Raw genomic sequence first — 20,056 nt, 5'->3', positions numbered from 1 at the left:
GGGTTCAATTAAAAAGTGCCCATACTTGAAGGTACTCCCATAAAGAAACAAAAAGCCCACTTACTAGTTGAAACATTAAAAGAAATTTCCTTTAAATTCTGTCATGACTGCATTTTCAGTGCTATTTCCTAAACTTTTCATATAGTTTATTCATTTCACATACCTTTAGGTAGCATTTATTTCTATATAAAATGCAATATACTGCACTGACTCACTCAATCCACTATCCATTATAATGAAGATGAAGTCCATTCAAGGCCAGCAGATCTGTAGCTTGAAGAGCTGACTGAAATCAGTTTCTGACCTCATATAAACCTATATAAAATTCATAAACGGCGAAGGAAGCCAAGGCAGGATTCAGACATTTGACTTGAAAGCAAAACGATTTTGACATTGAACCTGATCAACAAACTTCACCCCATCTCTTTCTTACAGCAGACCGAAATGTAGGCTAGTGATTTCTGGTTGTTGTACAAACAAGAACTGCAGAAAGAGACACAGAAATTATAGTTGTTATAGCTTTGAAAAATCCACTAGTTAATTTTCTAATAGCACCATTTTCTAATTTTGTTTTCAATTTAAATTTAAGTAAAAATACTTTTAATTTTACCTTTGTCTTGAAAAAGAGCATTCGGCCAACTACTTTCAGTTTTTATTTTATAAATAATTATTTTATATTAACCATAAAAACATTTGATGGACATATAGGCATATGTATATAGTGTAAGCAGTTTCATACAGCATCTAAGCAATGACAATAATGAAAGCCAAGTTGGTGCAAGACCACTTCAAGTGCAAATGAAACTATCCCAAAATCAAATGAAGGACTACTGGATTTGAACACTTTCCAGGGAGATTTTGGCTGCATTTCAATCTAATTTAAAAGGGATCTTCAGAGCTCTTTGGTTCAGTTAACAGAAAGGTTTTCATGTCATCCAGTTAAGTGCTGGATGGGGAAGCATACAGACAGGATTATGTGCAGATATGATAAAGTTAAAGTTTGGAGTCCTCTCAGCACCCTGCAGACTTGTGTTGTATTTGCAATGTTCATCAACTCTCAGAGGCCTGGTGTGGACTCACCCAGATCATCTCACACACTCATACACTGATTCAACACTGAACTGATTTCAGCTGAATGGACAGACTCCTTGGTCAGACTCCTTGTGCATACAGAAATCTTGCTAGATTATTACAATTGAAGGCAAAAGTAATGTTTGGAAATGTAAACTGACACTTCCTACTGACACACTACAGCAAAATATATAACTGGCTTAATTTTTTATGTGTGTGTGTGTGTGTGTGTGTGTGTGTGTGTGTGTGTGTGTGTGTGTGTGTGTGTGTGTGTGTGTGTGTGTGTGTGTGTGTGTGTGTGTGTGTGTGTGTGTGTGTGTGTGTGTGTGTGTGTGTGTGTGTGTGTGTGTGTGTGTGTGTGTGTGTGTGTGTGAAAACACTAACATGCCTAAGACTTTTGCACAGTACTGTATATTATATATATAATGTTATGGTAACAATTTAAGGCTTAAATTGTTGCCATAATCTATTGTCATCTCTTTAAATTAGTGCTAGGGATTAAGTCTTCTTAAAAACAATAAAATATGCAATATTGGTTGATATGATTTTTAAAAACTCCAAATGTTTGGAATATTCTTTGCATCAAAACTAAAATTAGAGGAAAACATCTTAATAATCAGATAAAAAGGATCTGTTTTTTATATATTAATATATATTATTTAATTTTGGACCTTGAACCTGTGACCACATAGCAGATGAATTCTTTCAAGTTGTTGGGTAAGTGCTGACAGTTCACAATTAGACTAATGAACTACATTACTTGGCAGAAGAAATGTTTATTGTGATTTATTATTTAGATGTTGGGGGTATTACACTCATTTCTGGATGTGCACACATCCAGCTGTCTAAAATAAGACAGCGGCTGGCGAATATGCATCAATGTCAAAATACCGTCGAATGAACCCCCTGCTGTCTGCCACAAGTGATTGGAGGCATGTGGCAGCAGAGCCGTCTGTGAGTCAATAAGGATAAGCCTTAAACCATCATTCAAACAGCCGAGAGCAGAATGTGTCACAGCCTCGGCCCAATTAAACAGTGTGAGCCACATGCCCACGGACACCACAAACAAATTTTTAAAATCGCTGACTCCATAGGTATGGGGGTTGATTGATTTTGATATAGATAGGTCCTGAGACCCTGACAGGAGCCACAGCGTTCAAATGGCTTTCAACAGCGTGAGACGAGGCTGATTATACGGGAGCCATGAGCATCTTTTGTCAGGACATTCATTCCTACAACCATCTCGAGGCGTTCGTGGAAAGTTCCACATTCTGCAGCCATGATGGCGTGGCAGTCACGGTCCAGAGAAAGAGAGGGGTGAGTCACCCTGAAGTAAACTCCACTTTATTACCACAGCCACCCACACCTCGTTCTCCCATATCTCCTCACTAGAGCTCTGCAATGACAGCAACCGGTCCTGCAAAAGCCCCATGGGGGATTGTAGGTAATGAGAGAGTGCACTCAGTGTAACACTGAACCCCGGTGTACCACGGTGCCACGGGCACACCTCCAGCTTAAACAAAGACTAAGCAGCCAGTCGTTCATGACAGATCCTCAAAGCATGTAGTCTGTAGATCAGTCATGCCTGTGGGTTCTTTATAATGGGCTTGATTATTGGCGTAATCCTGTCAAAGCAATGTCAATGACAACCAAAATCGTACCGGAATATCATTAGATGTGAAAAATAGACCAGCTTTGAGAGCTGAAGTGTTACTCAGGCTTAAAGCATGAAAGATCAAATAACTCCTCCACTTCTTCACAGTTTATCAATATAAAGGACTGGAAATTATTCATCGCTGAGGTTCAATGATCACACAGGAAACACTCAAAGCGAGTCCACAGGGCGATCTCTGGCTGACCTTGGAGGGATGCTGTTGTTGCTACATCCTTTGATATTTTGAGGCTTGAGGTATGGAGTTTCTCATCTTTGAGTTTTATCTAAAAGTGCAGTTTATATTCTGGATTTAATCACTTTCTGTGAGGGTTCCATAATCCATGTATGATTATTTTATAAGTTAGAGCGATTAATTGGTTGATTGAGTACATACTGTGCATATTAAATAAAATAAATATTTAAATATCTACATTTATTTTATATTATATTTACTGCCCTCCAAAAATTCAACGCCCTAGAAAAGTGGGGTTTTGGACAATATTGACATGAATCCTTTTTAATTTGTGATAATTTTGCACTGATAAGGGACAACACAAACTACGTTTTTATTACATAAACAGTTTATACATAGAAAAAATTACATTTTTTGATTAATCATCCACCATTAGCAGCTATCTGACCTAAACTGGGTTCTAATATAGGTTCATTGCACTCTAAACTTAATTGGCAATCAATTGGTGACACTATTAAGGTGTGCTGACCCAAAAATCTTTTACAAACCTGGGCCAAGTTTAAACCATTAACCAGGCATCACAGCTGGCAAAGGGGCAGGTCTGACTTTGACTTGTATACATTGCCATTATTATGTAATCAAAATCAATTTCTTTCAAGATTCTTTGGTGAATAGTAAGTTCAAAGGAACAGCATTTTTTTTTTTTAAATATAATCTTTTGTAACATTATAAATGTCTTTACTGTCACTTTTGATCAATTTAATGCATCCTTGCTGAATAAAAGTATTAATTTCTTTCATTTCTTAAAAAAAAAAATACAAATAAAAATTCTTACTGACACCAAACTTGTGAACGGTAGTGTATAATGTTACAAAAGCTTTGTATTTCAGATAAATGCTGTTCTTTTGAACTTTCTATTCATCAAGGAACCCTGAAAAAATGTACACAACTGTTTTCAACATTGTTTCTTGAGTAGCAAATCGGCATATTAGAATGATTTCTGAAGGATGTGACACTGAAGACTGGAGTAATGATGCTGAAAATTCAGCTTTGCATCACAGGAATAAATTACTTTGTAAAATACAGTGCCCTCCACAATTATTGACACCCTTAGTAATTATGAGCAAAAGCAGCTGTGAAAATAAATCTGCATTGTTCATCCTTTTGATCTTTCATTAAAAAAATTCACAAAATTATAACCTTTCATTTAAGGAAAATAATTGAAAGTGGGGGGAAACTTACATTATGAAATGTTTTTCTCCAAAACACGTTGGCGACAATTATTGGCACCCTTTTATTCAAAACTTTTTGCAACCTCCTTTTGCCAAGATAACAGCTCTGAGTCTTCAACTATAATGCCTGATGAGTTTGGACAACACCTGACAAGAGATCAGAGACCATTCCTTCATGCAGAATCTCTCCAGATCCTTCAGATTCCAGCTCCATGCTGGTGCTGCTTCTCTTCAGTTCACTCCACTCATTTTCTTTAGGGTTCAGGTCAGAGTACTGAGATGGCCATGGCAGAAGCTTCATTTTGTGCTCAGTGACACATTTTTGTGTTGGTATTGATGTTTCTTTTGGATCATTGTCCTGATGGAAGATCCAACCACAGCCCATTATTGGATTTCTAGCAGAAGTGGTCAGGTTTTGATTGTTTATCTGTTGGTATTTGATAGAATCCATGATACCATGTATCTGAACAAGATGTCCAGGACCTCCAGAAGAAAAATAGGCCCACAACATTAAAGATCCAGCAGTATATTTAACCGTGGGCATGGGGTACTTTTTATCCATGTGTGCACCAAACCCATCTGGTGGGTTTGCTGACAAAAAGCTCTTTTTTTAGTTTCATCTGACCATAGAAGCCGGTCCCGTTTGAAGTTCCAGTGTTGTCTGACAACTGAATATGCTGGAGATTGTATCTGGATGAGAGCAGAGGATTTTTCTTGAAACCCTCCCGAACACCTTGTGGGTATGTAGTTGTTGTTGGATCATTTATTTTAGGCTTTCTGAGACTCAAGACTCAACTAATCTCTGCAATTCTCCAGCTGTGATCCTTGAAGAGTCTTTGTCCACTCAAACGTTCCTCCTCACTTCACATTAGGATGATTTAGACACATGTCCTCTTCCAGGCAGATTTGTAACATGTTTAGTTGATTGGAACTTCTTAATTATTGCCCTGATAGTGGAAATGGGGATTTTCAATGTTTTAGGTATTTTCTTACAGCCACTTTCTATTTTTTGAAGCCCAACAATCTTTTGCTGCACATCAGAACTATATTCTTTGGTTTTACTCACTGTGATGAATGATTACAGGAATTTGGCATTTGTGTTTCCTCATTTTTATATTCCTGTGGAACAGGAAGTCATGCCTGGACAATTTCATGCTCCTAGTCACCCTGGTGTGCTAAAAAAAATGTAAATATGAATGGGAATGTACTTCCGAGATATTTTACTCATATGAATTTCTAGGGGTGCCAGTAATTGTGGCCAACATGTATTGGAGAAAAACATTTATTTCATAATGCGAGTTTCCCCCCACTTTCAACTGTTTTCCTTCAATGAAAGGTTAGAATTTTCTGAATTTTTTGAATGAAAGATCAAAAGGATAAACAATACAGATTTATTTTCACATCCACCTTTGCTCATATTTACTAAGGGTGCCAATAATTGTGGAGGGCACTGTATATTCAAATAGAAAACAGTTATTTTAAATTGTAATAATATTTCACAATATTAGTGTTTTTACTGTTATACATATATATGTATATTTATATTTATAAGGGGTGTCGCAATATACCGGTATTGACGATGAGTGAACAGTGATATTCAAAGCATGAAATATCGATATCGTGTTAATTTAGGGTGTGACGATTATACCGGTATTGGCGATAACCACGATATTTAAAATGAATAGGACGCTTATGATATCATGACATGTAAATACTCCAGCAACAGTACCTGGTTGAGCTCTCAGGTGGCAGTATTGCACCTTAACGCTGACGTCTCTCAAACAAGACGACGACGCAGTGTGCAGCTATTCTGAGCAGGAGAGTGAGAGGCTCTGTTCACACACCCGAAAAAAGTAAATAAGCTTGACAGTATGGGAGTTTTTCAGCTCCTTAGACAGCCCAATCCACAGGATTGGCCTAGCTACAGTCAGTGCGAAGGGTGGCAACACCACCAACCTTTTTACCCACCTCCGTGTCCATCACCCTGCAGATTACTCCATTTTACAGAGTAAGTTGCGATTATTTTACTATTTATGGAATGGGAAATGTTATATTAACCTGTTAACAGCGATTTTCTGTGTTCACATATTTAAATAAAGGGTGATTATTTTAAGTACCGAATTTTCTTTATTCGTCTTACTCACGGGCCGTAAATTTCATCTGACAGAAGGGGGGGACAATAAACATAACATTTCTTAAGAGCAATTTTTGAAGGGGACACAAATAATACAGCCAAAATTTTACTTATAAAGAATATATGTAATTTTACACAGAAGAAAACCAACTATTATTAGTGTAGCATGGAGCAATTATGCTCATTGTTTCTCTTTGGTTCAATGAAAAAAACTGACTAAATTGGCCAAAATATTATTCTTCAATTTTTTTTTTTGAAGTTGTTTACAAACAAGTCACCAAAATACGATGAATACAACCCAACACACAACAGTAAATCTATTAGCCATATTACAGTTCACATATTCTTATCACAAGGTTAACTGTTGTTGGTGGGGGTGACTTAGTATCCAACAAGCTATGGTAAATAAGATACCAAACAAGCTATGTAACATTATAATCGCTAAAATAGTGGACTCACAGAAAAAAATCATCAGTTATCATCTTTTTTATTGTTGTTATTACTCAGCACCGTCAGCATTAAAGAGAAAATAATCACTTCATCCGATGTTTTTGAATAAAATAGCCTTGACAGCCGACTTACTGGAACTCATCTCAACATCTGTCTGTAGAACTATTCTCTCCCGCCGGTGCCGCCGGACTTCTACAGAATCTACCATAGACCTTGGGAATCTACACACGTGCACGTTGGACCAAACCACTATGAGGCATCGAAGGGGTGACTCAAAATGTTTCTAAACTTAAAACGCCTGTTTGCGTTTGTACTGCTTTACTACTTATATAATTATTTTACGTTTAAATAATTTACTTACAATACTTAGCATAGTTTTTAATTATATTTTTTGGGGGGCGACAGCACTCAGATGGGGGGTCCTGACCCCCCTGTCCCCCCCGCGATTTACGCCCCTGCTTACTCGTGATGTAGATATGCATGCAGTTATTTGCCCTCAAAATTCAAGATATATTCAAGATATATATATATATATATATATATATATATATATATATAATCTTGAATATCTATTATTACTCCTCATTGAGAGGTCAATCTATCACTCTTTTCCATGTTTGTAGAGTTAGTTTGTGGAGTAAATATATAGGCTGGTGTTGTCACAATACTGGAATTTCTAACTTCGATATAATAAAAAACAATGTATATACTGTCATATAGATATTTTTTATTTATTATTAGTCAATTTCTTCTGAAGAGATCACTTTATATGATAAAGCTTTTAAGCTTTTCTCATAAATAAACGATCAGTTACCATTACATCACTCGCTGTCAGAGAGGAGAGCAAGCATGCGCAGCTGGTATCGGTGTATCGATACTGAAGAAAGGAGTATTGGTATCGTTTCAGATATTTCAGTATCGATACATTTCGAAATATCAATATTTTTGACAACACTAGGCTGTGTACACAGCTTTTTAAAAATGGCGGGTCCTGATGTTTCCCATCAGCATACACCTACGTCACTGGTAGCTTCTTTTATGCTGGGTTAGACCCATAGACTGTAAAAAAAAGATGGACGATGCAACGCCGCTTCCTTCCATTGTAACGAACTGAAGCCAAAATGGGCCAACGAATGGGCGGCAACACGTTACGCAATACGTCAAAAAAAAAAAGTTTGGAGCCTGGGCATGTGCAGAAGGAATCGTCAATGGAGCCCGGAGGCGGAGTCGCGGTATCAAACTTCCGCCCAGACAACTGAAAGAAATCGAAAATTAATAGTTAGTTATACATCTTCAATCTCCCTTCGAAGCTCTGACAGTCCTCAGACAAGCTGTCAATCAACTGTGAATCACGACGACACGCCCCATTTTTATAGCATCAAATTGCTAGCTAAAATCTAAATTATCACAAAAATGAACAATTGAATATATATCAGCGTGATAACAACTACTTTAAATGACCAAAACCCTCTTTCAGAAAGTTTTATTTGAAGCAGAATTTATTTTTTAAGTTTTCACTGAAGTCTCATTCGACTGCATTGAGCGGGCGGGGTTTATAACCTGTACTGCAGCCAGTCACCAGGGGGCGATCAACAAGCCCGCAGATTCACTTTTCAGGACGTTTGAGACACACTCGGTTAGACCTTTTACATACTGAAGTAGTCGTGATTCGCCTCTCACAACGTAACATGCTCAAAATACGCAAAATAATGTAAGTGGATATTTTTCCTTGCAATCGCGCCTTTGAACGATTACGAAATTGTGGCATCCTTAATCGTAATCGCGATTAGAAATTCGATTAACTGTGCAGCCCTAGTTAATTCCCTATGTCTCCTTTCCCCGCTGGTTCCGTCCAACCCTGAACTGCCAGTCTCCCTGCTGGTTCCGTGCAGCCCTGTGTCTCCTATGTTCCCTCCCAAGTGTATGGACCCGATTCAAAGCTTCAGGCCACCAGCGCCACCTAGGCCAGAGGATCTCCTGGCTCCGCCTCCAGCCTTTGAACACAACACTCCACGTGGCCTGTCGACACGTTGCCTCCGCTATGGCTCCTCCGGAAACCCTCAGCCTCAAAACTCCACCCGGGCTCCCTCATCCCACAGGCTCCGACTTGGTCAGTCGTCATCCAGCTGGCACCTTCGGTTTCACATGGCTCCTCCTTCCTCCCGTCTCCTCCTCCATCCTCTGTTGCACCGCCTCTGTCCCAGTCATCAGGTTTCCGGACTCCACCTCGGATGCTCGTCGTCCCAGCTCCATCTCGGTCTCCAGATCAAGCAGTGTCGGTTGGGCTCTCCCAGCTCCACCTGGATTCTCCATTGTCAGTGGCGTCTCCATCGGCCATCCCCAGGGTGGCACCTCTCAACTCTCCACTCTCCACTATGGCATCTCCCGTTCTTGACTCCACCCTGGGGCCTCATCATGGTTGGTCTCTGGACCAACATCTGGCTCCTCCTGCTCCAGGTTTCCCCTTGGCTTCTCCCACCCTCCACTCCCCCTTGGACTATTTTTGTCATTGTTGTGGACTTTTGTTTTTGTTCCTCCGCCCTTCGCCCTCCTCCAGAGCCGCCCCCCTCAAATATAGCAGAACATATAATCATGACATAGAGGCGTGGGTGCGATTACTGGCGTGTTAACTCTAGCACATCTTACAGGCTAAATGAACCGAAACTCAGCAGCTACTTGCCTCAGAGACATGACAAATATATCTATAGAAAGCCTGAAATATCTACTTTAATGAAATAATTCAAAATGAAAAGAAATAGGCTACTCCGATTATGTAGCCTAATCTGAATGAAATGTGCATTCTCTCTCTAGACCACTATGAGGAGATAATGAGAGTCAATGTCAACTTCATCTTTGCAGCTGATACTGATTCAGAAAACATTACTTTATTAATAAACAATTAAAATGTCTCCTTGCTGTTTTAGTCACATTCATAAGACCAATATCGATCTGTAAATCCCATTCTATCTTTTGGCTATATGCTGTTTTCAGTTAATGAATAAACAGTAGGCTACATAGTGTGCCTCCCATCCAATAAATCACAATAGGCTTAAAGATTTGTGTTGCTTTTGATATGGAACAAAGTCCAAATTCTGTCCATTTCATTAAGAAATTAAAGCAATAAATACCGTTTTGGTGCTCTTTAATGTGGCGTGGTAGATCGTTAGCTTCTGGGCACTTGCCTGTGCGTTAGTTTAATTTTTGTTCTGGATCCAGTGCTCTGCTGCTACATTGGAGCTCACTCGCCACCAACTGGTCAGAATTATGGTTACAATTTATAATAGATCACCCTCAGTGTAATCTGTCAATGTGATGGACAGCCTTCAGATTTTTCTGTCATTGATAAAAATTCTGTCAATGACGGATCATTTCAGTTAACGCGACCTCTGATACACACACACACACACACACACACACACACACACACACACACACACACACACACACACACACACAGGGGTTGAACAATGAAACTGAAACCTGGTTTTAGACCACAATAATTTATTGGTATGGTGTAGACCCTCCTTTTGTGGCCAATACAGTATCACTTTGTCTTGGGAATGACAGATACAAGTCCTGCACAGTGGCTAGAGGGATTTTGTGCCATTCCTCTTCCAGAACAGTGGTCAGGTCACTACATGATGCTGGTGGAGGAAAAGGTTTTCTGACTTGCTCCTTCAAAATACCTAAAAAATATTAGATCTTGTTCACTGTGCAGGCCAGGAGAGATGTTCAACTTCACTTTCAAGTTCATCAAATCTTTCTGTCACATGTCTTGCTGTGTGTATTGGTGCATTATCATGCTGAAACATGGCACCTCCTTCAGGGTACAATGTTTGAACCATTAGGTGCACATGGTCTTCCAGAATGGTTCAGTAGTCCTTGGCAGTGATGTGCCCATCAAGCACAGTAGGGAATGCCATGATATTGCAGCCAAAACCATCACTGATCCACTCCTGTGCTTCACTCTGGGTAGCAACAGTTGGGGTGTTAAGCCTCTTTGTGGTTTCTCCACACCGTAACTCCCGTAGATAAGAGAAAGAGAGTGAAAATGGACTTATCAGAGAACAATACATGTTTCACATTGTCCACAGCCCGACCATGAATATTGACTCTGTGGAGCACCCGACAAACAGTTTTGGTGGAGAATCGAAGTTTCGAGTTTATGTTTTTTGGATACAACCCGGGTTAGTACCCGGACATCTTTTAGACAGCTTCCTCTTACATTAACAGTTACCCCTGTTGGATGTGGTTTGTGCTATGTGGTGGTATGCCGACATTACCCTGATACCATAGCTCTCGATACACCACAAAGACATGGGAAAATTATGTTGGTTAGAGGTTCTGAATTTCGGTTTCGATTACTTTTCGATGAATCGTCCAGCCCTAATATACACACAATATGAGAATGTCCCTGTGTCAACCTAGACACTATGGCAAAATGAATAACCATTGACTGTAGCCCAGTGATTAAGTTTAATGAAATGGAACAAATATATTTTAAAAAGTTGTTGTAATGTCTGTTTACTCATCATTATTTACTCATCTGCCTCAATTATGTAATATCTTGAATTGACTTAATTTGTATATTTATCAGTCGACCAAAGGATAAGTTTAAACTTGTGGGAACGATCAGATGCATCTAATATTGTATGAATCTCTGATGTCAACAGTTTTGTTCATAGAGCAGGTGGAATAGTATGATCTTGTCCATACTGTCCATCACACTGGGCTCCAGCCCTCCCTCAGGGACATCATTCTCTCTCTACCATTGATAGTCTTCTCAGTCAAATCAACCATGTCGCCTGAAGCCATCCAGGAGAAACAGCCCTGAGCAGTGAACAGCAGAACAGGGACTGCTACTTGCTGCTTATGCAGTTTGCTTCTTGGCCAGACACTTACTGACCCTATGTCATATTCATTAGCAGGAAAATCAAATTTCAGCAAAATTTCGAACTTGAGGAAGGTGAAGCATGCATTATTGTGCGTTTAAAACAAAATTACACCTTTTAAGTGTTTCAGCTGGAAGACAGGATGCTTGTAAATGCTAACAAGGTCTATAAAAAGTGTGCATCAACAGAGAACAAGAACAAATGGGATGCAAACTTCCCCTGAATGACAATCCAAGGTCTCATCACAGCAAACATTCATTTAAGACCATCTTCCCGCAAAAAACAAGGAAGAAAAGACAGGATATCATCAAGCCAAGTACCCCATTCATGACCCGATTTCTTGATGTCATTATGACAGTTTAGCAAGTTAAATAAGCTACAAACTGGATTACAAGTGAGACCGCTTTAGGTGCGTATGACAGAAAAATATGAATTCATAAATATTTATGCTTTTCAAGTGATTTTTCAAAATCTGAATAGAACCGACTAAGACATCAGCATATTAAATTAGTCTTCTACACAAGATATAATGGGCTTTCCATACAAAAACAATGTTGGGAGATGGCATTAGAAAAACAAAGAAGAGTGAGTGGCACACGCACACTATAAGGATGTGGAGATGCATTTTAAAAAGTGGTCTGACATTTACAGTAAATGTTATTTGTAACAACAAATAGACACAGACAGATGTATCTGTCACAACTATGTTAAGATACACAGTGTTGCATTTATTTTATTTATTGATTGATCTATGAATGATTTATACAGTACCAAAAAACAAAAAAACAATGAATTAAATTTAGGAAAACTTTGCTACGCAATTAAATTAAGGCTTTCCCGGCAAGAAAAAATCATTTGTTTCAACAGCCCGCACCATCAATCACTGTTTCTTTGACAAAGTCCCTAATTTAACACAGGAAAAGGAAATATCTGTACATTATTTTTCTTATTTGGTCATTTTGTGTCAAAACAACCAAATTTCAGAAACTTTCAGTTTTCAAACTTTGAAAATGGGTAAAATTCAACCATTTGTAAATGGAGCTACATTGAGATCCCCATATCTCTGGTTTAGAACCACAATCAAATCTTGTGGTTTTAGAACCACAATTAAAAAGGATACTGAGAAATCCCTAAGAGTCAGGCATGCGAACGTTGTCCCATTTTTGAACTGTCACTATTGGCATATAATGCAACAAGGATTGCTAAAGTCATCAGATTTTACTAAAAACCATAACAATATCTGTGCAAAAATAAAATAATGATGCTGTCATCATTGTAAAGCCATCCCACAACCCCAGACACCCAATACTTCATTTATGTATTTCTTTCACCAAAAAAATAAAACTTCTGGTTGAGTTGACACACAATACTCTTAATATATTACAATATATTATGTTCTGTTATATTTTATTTTAACAGGTTTTACAAAAAAAAATGTAAAAAAAAAAAAATGAGAGTGATAAAATATGCATTCTTACAACTAATCTAAAACAAAATATAAACATCATGAAGAGTTTTGACTTTGAACATGCAGTGCTCGCATTTATTTAAATCATTGCTTTTGATATTTAAGGCTGCATTTATATATTTCCCCAAATTTAAGACCTCTCAAATGAAAACTAAGACTTGTGACATGCCATTTAAGCAGGGGTGTAAAATATTTGAGTTTAAGTAATTTTACTTGATTAATATACTTACATATTATTTTGAACCATTACTCGAGGTCAATTTAATCTGAATACTTGTACTTCTACTTAATTACATTTCCAGAATTTTATTTTGACCTGTAAAGTACTTTACATTTTTGAAGTGGTGTTTTAAGCTTTTTTTAACATCAAAATTAATTGGTCAGTAGTATGTCCACTACATTGTGAATGACAACAAATTCAGCAAGTTTTGATATTTAAAAAGTCATATTTTGATGGCCACTATTGAATGTTTATTATGTGTTATAAATCAAAAAAAAATTAGCATTTATAAAATGTTACATTTTACTTTGCACTGAGAAAACGCTTAAGTGCTTCAACAAGAAACTCCTCTCTCATTTTTATGCTAGGTTACTTCTATTTTTTAAATACTTAATTACAATATAAAGCTGTACTTTTTTACATGTACTTATATTTAATTTAATTTAATTGAGTAAAATTTTAAAAACTCAGTATCCATAATTTCACTTAAGTATAATTTTCAAGTACTTTTTATACGTCTGCATTTAAGATATTTAAGACATTATGTGATCTTAAATTTTATAAAACTGAATTTAGGACACCAGGGTCCATGTTATAGGATTACAATTATTATAATATAAGCATTAATTTCAGATATCACGATGTATGCAATTTACATCCTTTAGGGCTTGTTCACACAGAACACATCTTTGCGTCTAAAAACGCAGCACTCAGGAATGTTTTTTAAAAAGGCACAGCACAGAATGCAAGGGTCGCAAGATGCGCTTTTGAGACGTGATGCAATAATGGCAATAATGAACAAATGAAACAGTTGCCACGCCAACTCGCTACTGTAAACAGAAGCTAGCAACGCTTGCCCCGCCTCCAAGTTCATCTGATTGTTCCACTGTTTTGGTACTGACATTAAAGAGCGGCGCTGCGTGTAAAAGTTTAAATTCTTTTAACTTGACACGGGATCTTAAAAACACAGCGCTCATGCGCGAAGCACTGCAAAAGACGCAAGACGTGAGCATAACGTTCATGCACGTCCATCTAGTGCGTGTTTACATAGAAAAACAATGGAAAAGTAGCGCATTGGAATAGAAAAACGCATTCTGTGTGAACAGCCCGAGCGAACAAAACTCACCTTAATGGTTTGGTCCAGGGATGCGGTGGCAACGCGGGCTTGTGGTCCCATCAGGCCACAGTGTATGTCAGTGATGGGGAGGGAGTGGCGGGAAAGAATGTGACGAGGTTCTGGTGTGCGGGACGAATCCAGCTGAACAACACTGAAACATAATACACAATCTTTCATTAACTCGCCATTATGAAGTCTTTATTATAAATGACACGCTCAGGACAACAATAATTAATTGTGAGTGTCATCAATCCTATCACAAATTATGTGTGTGAGGAGTTAATTAAAAATTGATAAATGTGAAATATTAAAATATGATATACTGGGTGTAAGTGTACTAATAAGATTGATATTCAAACACATCAATGACCTCACAATCTTGTGGTGTGACCTTGCAAGTACTTGTTTATAACAACTCTCTACAATGCAAGTAAATCACTCACATATGTAACTAAATTTCACGCTAGGCGACAAAAATGTTTAATTAACCAATGGCTAGTAAATTGTACGATTTCACTCGCCTGTGATTGAGTAAGAGGCAGAAAATACGTTTAGAGCACATGTAATTTCATTGCCTACTGAGCTTTGCAGTCATTTGGCTGAGAGCACCCTCTGTCGCTTTAGAGATAGGCTTACACATGCCATGTAACGAGAACTGACACGCTAGATCTAAATACAGGGCTCAACAATAAGGACAATAAGAGTTGATGGAACTGCCACTGTCCAGACCAGGCCAGTGCTGCATCTACATGAAAGTTTATCATTTGCATGTGTTTTTAAGCCTTACCAATTTAAACATTCAAGTGCTTAATTTAACTTTAAAGGGGCTCTCTGTAGGAATGACACCCAGTGTTCAAAATAGGTACTGCAGTCCAATTTCAAAATATTGTTTGGCCCGCCCCCTCGTTCAAAGACGCGGGTTGCCAGCTTTTACAGCATATGTTTGCCAGCAACAATAGGGAGCGCAATTGACAATGAAAGCTGAGGAGACTTGCACACTGTAAGCTGATGAGTTGATTTATCTGTTTTGATATGCTGTTGTTCATAAAGATACTTAGATGGATTCAGAGGCTTTTTAGTAGAGATGCACTGATTGCAATTTTCTTGGCCGATTACGATTTCCGATTTTTTGTTAGTGTGATCGGCCGATACATATTTTTTGCAGATTCCGATCTTTCTAAGAACTATAAATGACAACATATACAGACAAAAATCTACTTTTCTTCAATGCAGAGTTTTATTTTCATTAAAAAAAGTAAAAGTCAGTAATAAAATATAAACCGTTCAAATAAATGCAATAGAATAAAGAGAGCTATGAAACTAAGTTTTTTGGGTTAACTGGGTTTTTATTCAGGTAAGAAATACTAGAGAAATTAAAGTAATCAAATGTAAAATAACACATTGTGTTATTTTGCATTGGTTACCTAAATTTCTGTAGTCTTTATTGCAAATAATTCTTACCATTAAAGTTATAAAACGTATTCAGTCAAGAGCAGAAAGTGATTTTGTTTCTTTTGTTCTTTGATTAGCAGCAGGAATATTGGACTGCTGTCCCTTTAAGAGTTTATGAACGGTGTTCAACGGACCCAATACTGTTACACACGACATGGGTTCACTTTCTTAGCTATTTAACGATTCAAAACTGACTATGTTTATCTGTATACTCACCAAGATTGCCTGTGCCGCTGGTTTTGACATACTTTTGTATGTATTTGACAGTTTAAGCGCAGGCAGGTGCTTATTTTGGTACTTGTGACTGTTTGATTTCTGTCTCTGTTTGAGACTGAGCGTTCGTTCCACTCATATAGATCAGTAGTGCGCACGCTTTCGGTGTGAGCGTGAGACCTGCGGGAATGACTAAAATCAATGCGCAATACAAACACAAACACTACTTAACCGAGACAAGGGAGAGAGAAGAGGCGCCCGCGCGGGTGTGTCACTTCACCGTGACAGAGAAGAGAGCAGGAACGCGCAGCTGACATTATTGCCTGATTCTCTGACCCAGTTTGTTTGCCGGTCTCCATGGCTGCAATACGCTGTGTTTTCCGCCAACTGGCAACCTGTGATGTCGAAATACTATTGGATAAACTGCAGCACGAGGTTTCGTACAGACCAAAACAAAAACAGACATTCCGACACGGAACGCACATTTTCAAAGTAGAATATCTGGCTGTAGCATTGTTTTTCTGAGAAACAAATAGGTGAACTTAGCATGTTTCCTAAATATCTGCAAACATATAAGGGTATTTTTATGCTTTATTAAAGTAAAAATCTTACATAGAGCCCCTTTAACTTAATTTGGTACTCGCCCAGAAAGCCATGTCTGACTGCACACGAATACTGAATTGAGTTCTCATTCAAGTCGAAAGTTTGAGTGGACAAATTCACAGAAAATTGTCTCAAAATGTGTATCCTAGTAAACAAGAGGAGAAAGACAACGCATGTGTGTGAACGGTATCAGTATATTGGATCCATGCATTATGTCACAGCAGCCTAATATATTTCTGCTGTCCGTTTTTAATGTTAATCAAACAACAAAAGTTGTCACAAAAAATCACTCACTTCTCTTGACTGAACAACTTTTGTATCTTTAAAGGTGCCCTCAAATGAAAAATTAAATTTATCTTGGCATAGTCAAATAATAAGAGTTCAGTACATGGAAATAACATACAGTTAGTCTCAAACTCCATTGTTTCCTCCTTCTTATATAAATCTCATTTGTTTAAAAGACCTCCGAAGAACAGGCAAATCTCAACATAACACCGACTGTTACGTAACAGTCGGGATGTACGCCCCAATATTTGCATATGCCAGCCCATGTTCCCAACATTATGAAAGGCATTAGACAAGGGCAGCCAGTAAAGTCTGGATCTGCACAGGTGAATCATCAGACTAGGTAAGCAAGCAAGAACAATAGCAAAAGATGGCAGATGAAGCGATAATAACTGACATGATCCATGATATCATGATATTTTTAGTGATATTTGTAAATTGTCTTTCTAAATGTTTCGTTAGCATGTTGCTAATGTACTGTTAAATGTGGTTAAAGTTAAAATCGTTTCTTACTCTATTCACGGAGACAAGAGCCGTCACTATTTCCATTATTAAACACTTGCAGTCTGTATAATTCATAAACACAACTTCATTCTTTATAAATCTCTCCAACAGTGTAGCATTAGACGTTAGCCATGGAACACAGCCTCAAATTCATTCAGAATCAGATGTAAACAATATAACAGTATACAATACTCACATAATCCTACGCATGCATGCTGCATGCATGACAAACACTTTGTAAAGATCCATTTGATGGTTATATTAGCTGTGTAAACTTTGTTTATGCACTGTTCAAGGCAAGTGCAAGCTCTGTGGGCGTGGAGCACGAGAATTAAAGGGGCAGAAGCCCTGAATCGGCTCATTTATAATGATGCCCCAAAATAGGCAGTTAAAAAAATTAATTAAAAAAAAATTGAGCTGAAACTTCACAGACATATTCAGGGGACACCTTAGACTTATAATACATCTTATTAAAAAAAGTTCTAGGGCACCTTTAATAAGGATTCATCTATATTTAATTTACACAGTGAAGACTATGCAGTATTTTACATTTGATTACTTTATTTAATTTATGTACCTAATCTTTATCTAATTACTGTTAGATCTACCTGAAAAACATGAAATGCACATTTCATTTGTATCTTTGTTCTATTGTGATTATTTTTGCGACTGCATGTAGTTTGATTATTTGTTCTTATTTAATCACAGACTGTTTACTTGTCTTTAATAATGTTTGAAAGTTATATTTTATATTTTAATGATACATATATACATATATATACATATATATACATATATATACATATATATATATATATATATATATATACATATATACATACATAAATACATACATACATACATACATACATACACACATATATTATATATATTATATATACACATATATACATATATTTTATTTATATATATATATATATATATATATATATATATAGAGAGACACACACACACACACACACACACACACCCACATATATATATATATATATATATACATACATTATACATTATATTATATTATATATTATATTATATTATATTATATTATATTATATACAAGAACAATGGAGAAAAAAAGGGTGTATATATATATATATATATATATATATATATATATATATATATATATATATATATATATATATATATATATATATATATACCCTTTTTTTTCTCCATTGTTCTTGCATTCCATGTAAAAAGTCGTAAAATGGCGACTAGAGCTTCAGTCTGTCCGTAGAGGATTGTTATAAAAAGATTCACATGGGGAAATTAAAAAACTGGGGAAATTAATTAGCATATATAAATAACATTTTAAGATTTATAGATTTCATGTTTTAATTAAAAATACAATACAATTTATATATATAAAAAAAAAAAACAGTCAGCAATGTTAATTAAAGGGGTGGTTGATCAGCTATTTTCGAAGGCTTGATTGTGTTTATGGGGTGCGCTGTAATGTGTTCATGCTTTGTTTTAAAAAAAATTAATTATTTTTTCTTATATTTTAACTTTATTCTATACCGCTGTTTTCCTTCTTCTTAAAACGCTCTGTTGAGTTCCTGGTTCTATGAAGCCCCTCCTCTCAGATTGGTTAGCTGGCCCAGTGTGTTGCGATTCGCTAACCGCCTAGTGCACGTTGTCCGGAAACTTCACACCCCTTACCATTACAGGTAGTTGCTTGTGCTCCAGTGTATTGTAAACAATGGTGTCAATATTGCCTTATCAATATAAGCCCGAATCAGAACCTATGCAAGCACGGCTCTTACAGAAGGTCTCAAAATGGTCTGTTTTTTGTTTGTAGTTGTCTCATGCTTTTTAGATACGCTGTTATTTGTAAATACTACTGCTCTTTATGTTAGCTTTTTGATATAGGGTTTTATACCCTATATTAAAGCTTTAGTATTAATAATAAAGCTGTAGTAGAGCATAATACATGATTGCGTTGTAGCACTTTTGTATAATAATCATTTGAATAAGTTTTTGTCTATTAACAAATTGTGTACTCACGCACTATTTTTATAAAAATAAATAAACAAACTGAATTACTGGATATTAAATCAGAAGACCACAGAAACAAAGCTTCATACATGAAAAAAAAAAAAAAATCCATGCATTTCATATAATCATTCTAACAAATGATTACAGACTGCGGATCTACAGTGATCCCTACTGACTATATAGCACTGTTAGTTTTGCCTTTATAGAACGAGTGTAGCCATATATCTGTCACCAGAACTATGAGCCCATTACAAAGACTAATCATGGCTTTACTACAGTAAAGAACCATGTTTAATGTGCATGTAGTCAAATGAACGTGGGTAAACACTACATAAAATCTCTAATCAAAAAATAGTTTACAATGATCAAATAAACGACAACAAACACCAACATTCGAAGTTAGCTGGTGGGATTAAAAGAAGTCTGTAGGTATTTGTAGGATAAGTTTGAATTAGCAATTAGGTAACTGGCTAGTGGAGCCAAACATTGCTTGTTTATGTCCTTACAACATAAAAATAACTATAGAAAATATTAATGGAAAAC

At 36.8% G+C, this 20,056-nt stretch overlaps 1 protein-coding gene across 1 annotated transcript in view; it reads right to left on the bottom strand.

The window, feature by feature from the left end:
* Positions 1-20,056, bottom strand: part of wdr18 (WD repeat domain 18) — a 94,489-nt gene that overhangs the window by 54,735 nt on the left and 19,698 nt on the right. Inside the window, exon 4 of the mRNA XM_067387390.1 lies at positions 14,441-14,582. Within this exon, the coding sequence (XP_067243491.1) occupies positions 14,441-14,582 (142 nt within the window). The remainder of the gene's footprint in view (positions 1-14,440; positions 14,583-20,056) is intronic.

This window comes from Chanodichthys erythropterus, chromosome 6 (genome assembly GCF_024489055.1).
Source record: "Chanodichthys erythropterus isolate Z2021 chromosome 6, ASM2448905v1, whole genome shotgun sequence".
Classification (NCBI taxonomy): Eukaryota; Metazoa; Chordata; class Actinopteri; order Cypriniformes; family Xenocyprididae; genus Chanodichthys; species Chanodichthys erythropterus.
Note: the sequence above shows the minus strand (reverse complement) of the source record. Positions and strands in the feature narration are given on the sequence as shown.